At 38.6% G+C, this 12,748-nt stretch overlaps 1 protein-coding gene across 1 annotated transcript in view; it reads left to right on the top strand.

The window, feature by feature from the left end:
• The window catches only part of UIMC1 (ubiquitin interaction motif containing 1), a gene marked incomplete at both ends in the record, with an annotated part of 115,666 nt that extends 102,918 nt beyond the window's left edge, over window positions 1-12,748 (top strand). The window contains 5 exons of the mRNA XM_084242779.1: window positions 7,025-7,103; window positions 9,123-9,291; window positions 10,883-10,946; window positions 11,993-12,035; window positions 12,538-12,748. Of these exons, the coding sequence (XP_084098905.1) occupies window positions 7,025-7,103; window positions 9,123-9,291; window positions 10,883-10,946; window positions 11,993-12,035; window positions 12,538-12,748 (566 nt within the window). The remainder of the gene's footprint in view (window positions 1-7,024; window positions 7,104-9,122; window positions 9,292-10,882; window positions 10,947-11,992; window positions 12,036-12,537) is intronic.

Below are 12,748 nucleotides of genomic sequence, written 5' to 3'. Positions count from 1 at the left end.
TTAAATAGATAATTTCTCAAAGGCAATGTATGAGCACATGAAAATATAATCAGCATTTTTAGTCATTAGGGAGATGCAAGTCAAAAATCACAATGAGATACCACTTCATACCCACTAGGGTGGCTAATTAAAACAAGAAAATAAAAAGTAACATATTTTTGGTGAGAATGTGAAGAAATTGGAACCCCAGTCCAATGTTGGTGGGAATGTAAGATGGTTCAGTTACTATGGAGAAAAAAGGAGTTAAGTACTGACATCTGCTACAGTGTTTGTGAACTTTGAAATCACGTTGAATGAAAGAAGCCAGTCACAAAAACCCACATTTTATATGATACCATTTATGTGATATGCCCAGAATGGCAAATTCATAGAGATGTAAAGCAGATTAGTGGTTGCCTTGAGAGTTTGGGGAAAATGGTAAATGACTGTTAAAATAGGGACAGGTTTCTTTTTCAGTTAATGAAATTGTTGTAAAGCTGATGGTGGTGATAGTTGTACAACTTTTTAAATATATGAAAAATTGAATTACATGCTTTAAATGGAAAAATGGTATAGTATGTGAAATGTTTCTCAATAAAGTTGTATTAAAACAGAAAAGAATGGTGATAGCAGGGTAAGCATGGATATAGTAGGATTGAGGAGAATGGGTAAGATGTGAAATAGTCTTTGGGAGAGCAGAAGAATAACTGACTATGGAAACATATTAGAGTTGCTAGGCTGAGGGACTACTTGAGGTTTGTGGTCTTAAATATATGTGAGCTCATCCAATATGTGTGCTGTTTAAATAGGGTAGCGAGAGTTGGATTTAGGTAGAGAGTTGGATTTAACCAAATTTGGATTTTGCCAGGGAGTACAGTAGAAATTAGAAATAAATTGAGGTAAGATCCAAGGGAGTTGTTAATATGATAACTGAGATCTAAGGTCAGAAGGAAAGTAAGGATGTATCAGGGTCATGGACAGTGAAAAGGTGTCTGGAATTAGACACCTCAGTGGAACTAAAGGATTATCAGGGTTAAAATATTAGAAGGAGTAATTGGAAAGGATGGCAGTGATCAGAGAATAGGACATCTGAAATTGAGATCTTCGAAGTAGCTCAATCAGGGTTTCTCATCAGAACCGCAGAACATAAAAAAATGTACAAACTGTTTACATCTAAGGGTGGAATGTACCTGATGCACAGAACAGAGGTTTACTCATTACATAACAATGGATGCCTTAGGGCATAAGGCTTACTCCTCTCTCAAGAGCTCACTTGAGAAAGAATGAGAAGGTGTGATCCACCAAGGGGTCAAGAACTGAGATAACAGAGTACTGAATGACTCATACCTTAGGTTGAACCTACAAAAACTGCCACTTCATATGCCTCAGTCTAAAATATAGGTAATGAAGTCACCAGGAATGCTGGAGAGAGTGGTGAAGAAAAATACAGTGAATGGTCAGGATGAGAGATAGCTGGTGGAGGGGAGGTAACCAGGAGACTAGTAGATGACTCCCAGGGTGGAGAGGCAGGGGCAGCACAATGGTTTGTTCTTCAAACTAGGTCTTTACAGTATACCAGTATACTCTGGAAGCAACATCAAGAGTAAGGAGAATATTTATGCCATCTCTAGGTTGGTAGTGCTGTGTTGAGATGTAACATCCAGTACTTAAGAAAGATATAAATAGAAGAAGGGTCCTCAGAGGACAATCGTTTTTAAGTTAAAGGAAGATGAAGGGAGCAGTCACAGAGGAAGTTAATAATGTTGGGAATTTTGTTAATCACTGACATGAATACCAGAGTCATTTCAAGACTAGGAGTAGGAGATTGATTCATTTTAGAAAAGTCCCTCCAGATGACAGATTACAGTCACGAGGGGGATGAGAATCTTAAGTGATGAGGGATGCCAGAGGATGCTTGGGTTTCTCATCGTGTCCAAAGTAAAGAGATTTAAGATATATGATTAGTCCTGACTCTCTTAAAGGAGAAGGGCTATCCAGTGGAATGGTCTGCAATGACAGGAATGTTCTATAACTGTGAAGTCAATTGTGGTAGCCAGTAGTCACACATGGCTATTGAGCACTTGAAATTTGGTCATGGGATTGAGGAGCAGAATCTTAAATTACATTTAATGCTAATTAAGATTTAAAATATCCCCTCTCAGAGGATGGTTGATTAGTTGTTCTAATGGTAGCCTTTTTATTGGAGCTGGTTTTAGTGGAGGCCAGCAACTTGTAGGTGGAGTGCCTACTCTTCTTCCTCTTATATCCCACTGAGGAAGTGGGAGGTTAGGGAAGGCCACTCTTAGCAGAAGCACATACAGCTCTGTGTCCTCAAACTGAGAAGGCTAACTACTGTCATGCTGCCAAACCTCTCTTCTTTTTATATGTAATTTCTACTTTTCTCAAGGAGCTGTTGTCTTCACTCTTTACACTTCTAGGCCATATGATTTTATTTTTGATGTCTTTGGATTTTGGAAAGGAATATGCTGATATTTACGTATTATTGATAATTGTTCTGTAATGAGTTGGTTATTTACTTGTCATTCCTGTTTGTGCAAATTAGTATGGGAACCATTTAAGATTAAAACCTAACCCAAATTATAGACAGACTTGTAGGCACTGGTTCTAAAGATGGGCCTAAATCTTGGAGGCTAAGAAATAAATCTGGAAGAATAATGATGAGAATTATATAACAACTACCCATGTTTGCCAAATTATCTGATATAATTCTTACCAAAGCCTGTGAGAGTGGATGATATTATATCACTTTGTAGGTTTCAGCTCTGCTAAGGAACTTGCCTGGGGCTGCACAGCTAGGAGAATCCCAACTTAGATATCTTTTGGCCAATTCTGAAGTATCTGTACAGTGCTAAACAAGTCCCAGAGTGCAGTTCACCTTAGGGTATTTTCCATCTGGTGGTATATTTACCAGTTGATGTTTGTAGATTTATAGGTGGTTCCTTCCTTCACTCTCACTGGTCTCCTCTTCTCTGTTTTGCTCACCTTGCCTGGTAGATGTTTTCATGATCATTATCCTCAAATTCCACTGTTTCCTTTTGAAATCTTTGACTGTGTTGTCACCAGCATCTAGATTTTTGGATTTAAATTTCATAATGGGGCCTCCCCTGGTGGTGCAGGCAGTTGAGTGCAGCACTGTGAAGCTGCCCGCAGCCTCTGCAGTGCCAGTTCGATCCTGGCCGGCCAGCGAGGGTCCCACATGGCACGGCAGACCTCTCCTGTTGCTACTGCTGCTCCCCTCAGCAGTATATTTCGTCAGTCTGCCTGTTCTGTTTCCCACTCTGTCTCTGGTGAATCCTCTCACCCTCCTGCACATCTGGCCTGTACCCTGGTTCTTGTATAAATAAATAAGTAAATCTTTAAAAAAAATAAATTTCATAATGAACTCCTTGCCTGCAGCTAGTTGAAATGGCTGTCCCTACTTTATAAACTGGAGTAGGTGGCTCTTTTAGAGCAACTTAAACTTTGCTGCTCTTTTGTAGGAGCAGCAGATTTCGCAGTGCCCATTACATTCCACTCTGATCGTTACCTTTAATAATAATTGAGTTAGCACATAGTTCCCACCCCTCTGCTAAGTATCTCCTCTCAGATTCTTATCACTTACCCACTCACTACTTTTTCTTTTCCTATCCTTTACCCTCTTATTTCCCTGCAGCCTTCTCCTGTAGAAGAACATACTCTTTTTTAAAGTCAGGCTTGCATTGCATTCCTGGTGCCATGTTTCTTTGTTACTGTGGTAACTTTTTGGTTTTGGTTACTTAATGTTTCATCACTTATAAAATATAAATAATGATATGTGCCCCACAGGGTTGTTATAAGGATCAGAGATTATATTTTATTAAGGGCCTGGCACAGAGTAGGTTTCATAAAATAAGAGTTCTTTTTTTCCCCCTTGAATCTACTGCTGATTTAATTTGGCAAATATTTATTAACATCTAATCTGTCCTAGACTCTGCTGAGGATGTTGAAGAGATTAAAACAAAACCTAGAACCTCTGAATTCAGAAAGTTATACCTCATAGAAAGGAAATTGACATATAAACAAATAACAGAAATGTGCTGAATGCAATAGAGGTATATATAAAGAGCTGAAAGCAATTAATTCTTTTTCTAGCCCAGTCTTTGGAGTGGTTTCCAAGTATTCCTTTTGGAAAAATACTTGGTAGTCTAGATGAGGGACAAATAGAAATAGAGAGTGAGAAAACAACCCTTAAAGGATTCTGTAATCTGTGAGGTGCCAACCTTTTAAGAATTGATTTTAGCAAGGCACTTGATAAAATCTCTCATGATGTCCTTGTACGTAGATGGAGAAATGTGGGCTGACTGATAGAATAGGAGGTGGATTGGAAGGTAGTTATACAACTATGTCCAGGATGTTTTTCTCCTGCAGTACTTTATTTTTACTTAAAAAAATCTGTGCTCTAACCCATGCTTAAGACCTCTTTAAGACCTGGTTTCCCTTCCCCCCTCCTCTTTACTTTTTAATTCAATAGTACAGAAAAGTATATAGTGAAACCTATACCTTCCTTCTATTCTAATCTCTAGTTGTTTCTATCATCTTCCCCAGAATGTATATACACTATTAATAGTTGCTTGTATGTATGATCTTGTTTTGTTATGCATATCTTTATACTGTGTTTTATAGTTATTTCAGTGTATATATGTTCTGTCTCCCTTAGTAAATTGTAAGCTCCTTAAGAACAAGTCTTCTCTTTATAATTTCCTTTCTCCCCAAGTGACTTGTACATTGAAGATTCTCAATAAATATTTGTTTTGTTTTTAAAGATTTATTTATTTATTTATACAAGCACTGGGTACAGTCAGAAGCGCAGGAGGGTGAGAGGATTCACCAGAGACAGAGTGGGGAACAGAACAGGCAGATTGACTGAAATACACTGCTGAGAGGAGCAGCGGGTGAGTCAGGAGAGGTCTGCTGCGCCATGTGGGTCACCTCCCTGGCCGGGGATTGAACTCGTACTACAGTGTCTGTGGGTAGCTTCATAGTGCCTGTCTCTCAACCCCTTGTGCCACTAGGGAGGGCTCCCTCATTGGTTATATCTTTTACGACCATTTTTCCCCAGTGACTTGGATGCAGATGTGGAAAGCATACCTGTTGTATCTGCAGTTGACACAAAACTGGAAAAGAGAGTTAATATCAGATGGCAGAATCAAGACTGCAGAACTCAACAGACTGGAATGTTCTACTAAAAAGAACAGGGACAAATATAAAGTCTTGTATATAGGGGGTCGGGATACCCAACAATTTTAGTAACTAAGAGAGACCTGTGTTGATAACATTTTATTTGAAGATGCTTTGAGAGGGGAGTCTAGATGATGGATCTTAATTACTCAATTTAAGCCAATAATATTTTTGGACTGTCAATTAAACAAACAGCCTTGGCCAAATTACAGTATGAGTCCACATAAGATAGTTTGTAGTTCTTCTGTCCTCTTTTCTGGTCAGACTGCTTGTTGAGTTTTGGGGTGTCACACATACAAAGAGAGGCTGACAAATTGGAGTGTACATAGAGGAAGTTTGCTAGGAAGGTAAAACATTATTGGTATGGGAATCAGATCTAGATTCTATCGTGTGTTCTGCTTACTAGTTGTAATAATTTGGTGAAGTTCATTCCTTTGAGTTTGTTTGCATACCTTTTAATAGGATAGAATAATAGTGTCAGTCTGGAGGGTTGGATTAGAGCTAACCTAGGTGCTCAAAAGGTTCTGCAACCCAAGTCTTATTAGGGATTTACTTAATGACTACGTAGAGTCCCTAATTTGAAGGAGATTACATTTTAATGGGATAGACAGCTGAGTAAACCCAATATTGTAATTTTACTTTGTAAAATGTTCAAAGACCTGATTTGTGGAAAAGGTAACAAACTTATTCCTATGATCTTCACTTAATGCAGATTGAGCCAGATTGTTGTATAGCAATAGAATGGCTTTCCTTAAGAGAAAGTGAATTCTTTGCAGTGAATGGATTTAAACAGTGTGATTACATGTTAGGGATGCTTAGAGAAGGCATTTGTTATGAATAGGAGGTTGGGCTAAAAGTGTAGGTAAACAATGGCCAGCAGGGGGTCAAATTTAGACAGACAGCTGTGTTTATAAATAAAGTTTTATTGGAACTCACCACACTCAGTTATGTGCTATTTATGGCTACCTTCTACACTGCAGAGTTGAGTGTTGTGACAAAAATATTTGGCTTGTCAATCCTAAAATACTAAATTTGGCCCTTTACAGAAAGTGTATTGACCTCTGGACTAGATAAATGTGTCACAGCCTAAATTGTTTTGTGAACTGATAACTTTCCTAACCTCTCTTTCATGGGGATTTCCAGTGTCAGGAAGGAAGGAAGGCAGGATTTGAAGTGAGATGGTCACAAGTTTTCCTGTTACAACAAGGAATGAAGACTGGAAAACACTTGATTCAATAACCTCCAAGACCCTTTAAAAGACCTTGGTTTTTATAAACAGATGTGGTTTTTTTGGTGTGAGACAAAGTATTTGTATATCACTGGGGTTAAAGCTGTCTGTATTGGACATCTAGAGTTGGAAGAAGGTCAGGGTATAGTGGGAGAGACTCACCGTGCTAACCATTCTGAGCTCCAGCTTTCTTACTTGGAAATGGGGCAGAGTGCAGAATTTTGTCAAGATTGGCGCTATTGTGGGCTCTTAGATGTAGCTATTATTACTCTATTACATAGAGAGCCTCATTGATTGGAAATTTTGGTTGCGAAGCATAGCTCTCTGTCCTTCAAGTGCTGCAGGTTGGGGTATTACACACAAACATTTCTAGGTGTGGAGTAGATAGATCTGTAGTGCTCATGGCAAATAGGGGAACATCTTGTGGCAGCAGTTTCTATACATGCGTTAGAGGCGTGATTCTCTATTTAAGGCCAGGTTTCCCAGACAGAGCTTATCTGAAGTAGGATTTTTAACTATACATTTTGTCTTTCGTATTCAGAATCTATTGCCAACTAACAGTTTTTCTTAACTTTCCTGTCTCATTTGTTGTTCTGAAAGTGTTGACTCGGAGACAAAAAGAAGCTAAGAGCAAGAGCGACAGTGGGACAGCTGCTCAGACTTCCCTAGACATTGACAAGTAAGTGGGTATGCTCTTACATAGAGCTCTTGTTTAACATACCATTGCTTGCAATGAATAAAGAGACCAGTTCCTCTTACCCAGGTTTCCTTTGGTCTGCCAGTCACTTCATTGGTTAGGTGCCTACCTTTCTTTTTCTTATTCCCATTTTATGTCAGTGTAGGTGGCCTCTGTATCCCTTTTAATCACCCTTAAAAAATTCTGCCACCCACTCACTTTCCACATTGCTCTTAGCTTTCTGTTCTTTTTGAATTTATATATACTGGTGTTTTATATATTGGTGTTTGGTGCTTTGGGGAAGCAGTGAGCTATTTTGCTATGTAATGATACAGAAGTTGAGTTGCAAAAGGTTGGGCAATACAGAAAACTTCCTTGGGTTGTGGGTTTGGCTTGACAAAGGGTGGGGGCAGGTGTAAGTACCCTCTTCACTTCCCCCCACTCCCCATTACCAGTAGTACATTAGCGCACTTAGTTATTAGGCAGAATATCTTTGAAACACATATCTTAGATCCTAAATTGCATGGCTGCCTCCCCTAATCCAGTTGAGCACGGCCTACTCACTTGCTCCTTTGAGATCCTACTATTATGTGGGTAGTATTCATCACAAGCTGTGTTGCAGTATTTTTTTTTTCTTTTTTTTCCATTTTTGACATTTCTGTCTCTCTGGCTGTTATTTGAAGATAGATACTTGCTTTCATTCATGCTTTGTATCCCTAGGTTCTAATAAAATGTATCTGAGACAGCTGTAACTATAATAGCTATTTGTTGAGCACCTAATCTGTATCAGCCATTATGGTAGGTGATTCATTTACTTTATAACTCACAGTAGTTGATAAGATATTCTTTTTTTAAAAAAATGATTAAGAATCTGAAGATAAATTATGAAATTAAGATTATGTGGTCAGAATTGGCAAAGTCTACCTGACTCAAAATTTATTATGCTTTTTCCATACAGTGCTGCTGTCTCTACATAGTGGGGATTAATAAATGCTTTTAGGATTAATTGGTAAACCTTGAAGGGTACACTAGTTTAGCTTTTCTCATAAGGCAGCGTTAACCCCATTTTTCCAAATGATTAAGTACTTATTTCTCTAATTTTAAACACCTACAAAGAAATTCTTCCTTAGAGCTAGTCCAGATCTCTTTTGCTATAAATCTAAGATAGTATGCTTTGGAAATTTTTCTTTATCTACTTAAAACAAGGATGATCTTTAAAAACAAAGCAACTCAGATGACCTTATGAATCTGGCAGACCTGGCTGCTATAATTATTAGCTGTAGGATCTTGGCAAGAATAGTACCTTCCTATGAGGGCCAAAGAATTAATTAAGATATTGTACTTAAAGGCCCTGCATCAGTTCTCAGAGAAAATACTTAAATGTTCATTGTCTTTCTTTGTCCCCATTTTCACTGATGCCCAATAAACCTTAACTCAAGGACACAATTTCCTCTAAAAATAACTGTGTGTATGAAATTATGCAAAAGCCTCTGCCAGAACTACATGGTTTTGGTAACTTCCTAGTTGATGTTTCAGGTTGTAGAATTAAGGAAATCAGCATATAGACAGACTTGATTTACTAATCAGACAACTTCATCCACCCTGGTAAAAATGTCATCTTGATTTAATGCTTTTGGTGCTCCTTTTTCTATCTAAATTTTAACTTCCCTTTGAAAAAACTATTACACTTAATTTCAGAAGAGTTTGACAGAATATTTTATGTCTGAAGAGCAATCAGCATTGTTTGAAATAGTTAGAAGAGCTGATTTCATTACCATCCCACTGCTGCAACAGCAGGGTACAGAGAAACAGCCAGGGAAAACCGCTAATCACTCAGTCCTTTTGATTGGCGTCGGGTTAGTTTTATTGGCAATCCTGCTGAGCAAATCTGCATTGGTTGACATGTCTTTCCCACAGAATAACTTTAAGATGTAAAAACACAATTTGAGACATATCTAGAAGCCCGGTGGCAAAAGCAAATTTTAAAAACTGTTTTTTCCCCTTTTCCTTCTGGTTGGCTAGGAATGAAAAGTGTTATCTCTGTAAATCCCTGCTTTCATTAAGGGAGTATCAGGATCATGTAGAGTCCTGTCTCCAGCTTGCAAGGAAAGACAAAGGAGATGGGTCTGAAGAAAGTGAGAGAGTATATGCAACTGTGGAGGGGAAGCGACAGCAGCTGAAGAACCCAAAGGTATGTGTGGGATTTTTTAAGAAACACTTCTTGGTCCTCCCTGGTGTCCTCAGTGCTATCACCTCCATCCCCAGCCAGGGAGCTGACTCACATATGGCAAGGCAGACCTTTCCTGGCTTGCCCACTCCTCCCCTTAGCAGTATAATTCAGTAAAATCCATCTCTTCTGCTCCCCACTCTGTGTCTGGTGAATCCTCTCACCCACAGCACCTCTGGCATACACCCCAGTTCTTTTATGCAAAAACAAAAAACAAACAAACAAACAAAAAAAACCCAAAAAACAAAATAAACTCCTTAACCCTCCACAGTTCTGTTCTGAGTTTTTTTTCCTTACCTCTTTCCCTCTGTTCTTCCTGCTCTCTCTTCTGTTTCTCTTGAAGCAAGATTTGTGCTTTTCAAAATTATTTCTTTTAATTAAAAAAGTAATTTATCCTCATTGTAGAAAATACAGGAAGTTAAACAATATAAAGAATCGGGAAATTATCACCCATGATTTAGCTACTCAAAGATAACAATATTTTGGCCTATTTTCTTCTAGCCTTTTTCCTGTGAGTTTTTAAGGTAGTTGGCACAACTTCCCATGCCCTCTTCCCCCATACACACACACATTATCTGTGTATGTGAGTGTGTATACACTTAACATTGTAGTATAGATACCTTCCTGGGTATATTTTAAGAAATTACTCAGTGTTTATATCACACAAATGGTCACTTCACTATTTTCATATTATTGAACATTCAGTCTCTTTCCAGTTCATCTGTATCATAAGGCAGTGTTTAAAACATTAATAAGTCTTTGTGCCACTTACTATTTCCTTAGAATAGATTTCCTAAAGTGAAACTCTTAGGGCAGTGGGTATAAACATCACTTGAAACTTACCACCCAGTTGCTTTTCAGAAAGGATACCCAGTTTTACCTCCACTGTCAGGAACATATCTGTAGATCAACTTTGTTGAACTTGGGTACCTGACCTTGTGAAGCTGTGGAGTCTGATAACTGGTCACTGGGAAGGTGGATGTACTTTCTGGACTTTGTGATTAGAGATCAGGAAGAGCAAGTCTAGATTTGGATCAAAGATAAAGTAACAACTCCATATTCTAGGCTGAGTCACATAGTAGTCATCGCCTCACATGGCAGTTACCACACACTAAGATGGGGAAATGTTAGCTGTCATGACAGAAGAAAGAGTGACCCCTGTATGAATAGGATGACTTTGAGGTATTGATATGGAATTGGGGCTTATATTTAAGCCCTTATATCATAGAACCTCTAGAAGCTATCTTGAAACTGTTATTTTCTATTTTAAATCTCTTCTAATTTATCATAGGTCAAAGGTTACTATTCTTTAATATGGTGGAATAATTTGCCTTAATTCAGTTACCATTCTTGGCTAATAGTCCTGGTATAAAGATATCTTCTCTTTATCATGGTTACCTTTTTACTTGTGTACCATCATTTATTAGAAAGCAAAAGATTTTCTTAGAGCTGTGTCCCACACCTTTTCTCTTTTGGAGACAGGTGTGATGTGGGCAAGGAAGCTGTATTTTAAGCTCTCTGCCATGAAGTAACTTTTTATTTTTCTCTCTCACAGGAAAAAAGTCGCAGTGGAAGCCATCTCCTTAATCTCTTGGAAGGGTCAGAGCATGAGACTGCAGGTGAGGAACCCTAGAACCAATTTTCTGAGCTCCTGTCTAAGGCCTTCCAGGGAACATAGCTACTGCCAACTCCCTGACTATTTGTTGGAGTTATATATATGAACATTTGACCCAATCAGCCAGTCTTTGAGACTCAAGTTGAGTCATCTTTCCCTAAGGAAGATGGGGGAGATGATGCCCTGTTTTATCCTATTCATCAGGTGTTTTATTTCAGGCTTTATAAAACCTGAACTTTCTGGAATACCTGTTGAACTGGGAAAAAACATTTCCCAATCACAGACTCCAAATACCTTGTAAAGGAACATGCGTCGAAGACTAGATATGCAGACATTACTACCTTTTTGTAATGTTTTATGCATCACTCATATGTCCCATCCTGTGATCCTGAGGAATTATAGGAAGTAATTCTATCTCTTTGGGCCAATGTCCTATTTAGGAAGCAGTAAAGTGGATTGGTTAAGAGCATTGCCTATAGTTAGTAATACCAACTTCATAGATTGCAAACTCCAAACATATTCTTTGGTGTCAGTAGGCTCTTGATAAATGTTAGCTGCTCTTATTACTGTTGTTATTAGTTGTTACTGTTAAAATTCACTAGATGCAGATGGGATGGGAGCTTTTCCTTAAGCCTGATGAGATTTGCCTACCATCTAGTTCTAACAGTTCATCCCACCAAACAAATCTGTTGTTCCTTCTGATGGCTATAAAAAGGCAGTGTTTCCGAACTCAACATCCTACTGCCTCTATATCAGCAGGTTGTGAATCTCTGCAGGTGGCACATTTCCCTTGGAAACTCCTTGTTCCTAGAGTCCAGACTTGAAATACATTTATTCTGAAGTGGTTCATTCAAGTATTCACCTCAGAATTTCTTGGACTGAGCCTAGTGGATGCTAAAGCTTACATTCCATTGGTCTAATGGTTTGGGGATCTGGGCTTCCTGGATAAGCTTGATGAGAAGCAGTGCCCAGAACACAGGAAGCACAAGATCACTGAAAAGTGATAGATTACAACACTACTCAAAATATTCTTTTTCTTTCCTATCACAGATGCAGAGATAAAAACCAAGTCTTCGGAAATAAGAGCCTACAGGTGAATTGGGATGTGTGCTAAAGTGTGGCTGCCAGCAGTTCTAGAAAAGTATAGACTTGGTCCTGGTTTCTGTGTGTAGTGTGATATTCAAACTGTTGAAGTAGAAATCACTGGAACTGTGTAACTTGGTCACCTCCATATATCTGGGCTAAGAATTGGGTAACTAGCTCAGTTCACTCATGGTGTTAAAGCATGCAGAGCATAAGCTGTGTAATACTCATCTCTGCCTTTCTAACCCCACCTACCCAGCCCTGGTCTTCTGACTTAGATTTCAAATAGCTTGAGAATTGGAGTCTGGATCCTCATTCTCTCCTTCCTAACTGTGTGGCTATAGGTATATGATTTACCCTGTGTGCTCATCTGTGAAAGGAGAATGATAGTACTTATTTAGAGTATTGCAAAGTTTATGTGCACTTAAAATATATGGTAAAATACATGATGTGTACTTAGTGCTCAGTAGTTGATATATATTGAATTCAAAATTTTTCCCCCTTCTCTCTAGGGTGCCTTCACCAGGAATGGAAAAGGCAGGCTGCAGCAGAAACATACAGGATCCCCTTGCACATCTTGACTTAAATGAGTCTCCTATCAAGTCTTTTGTTTCTATATCAGAAGCCACAGATTGCTTAGTGGACTTCAAAAAGCAACTTAATGTCCCATCGGGTAGCCGGACAAGGACCAAAGCAGGCAGAGGAAGAAGGAGAAAATCCTGA

The sequence above is a fragment of the Talpa europaea genome (assembly GCF_964194135.1).
Source record: "Talpa europaea genome assembly, chromosome: 9".
Lineage (NCBI taxonomy): Eukaryota > Metazoa > Chordata > Mammalia > Eulipotyphla > Talpidae > Talpa > Talpa europaea.
Note: the sequence above shows the minus strand (reverse complement) of the source record. Positions and strands in the feature narration are given on the sequence as shown.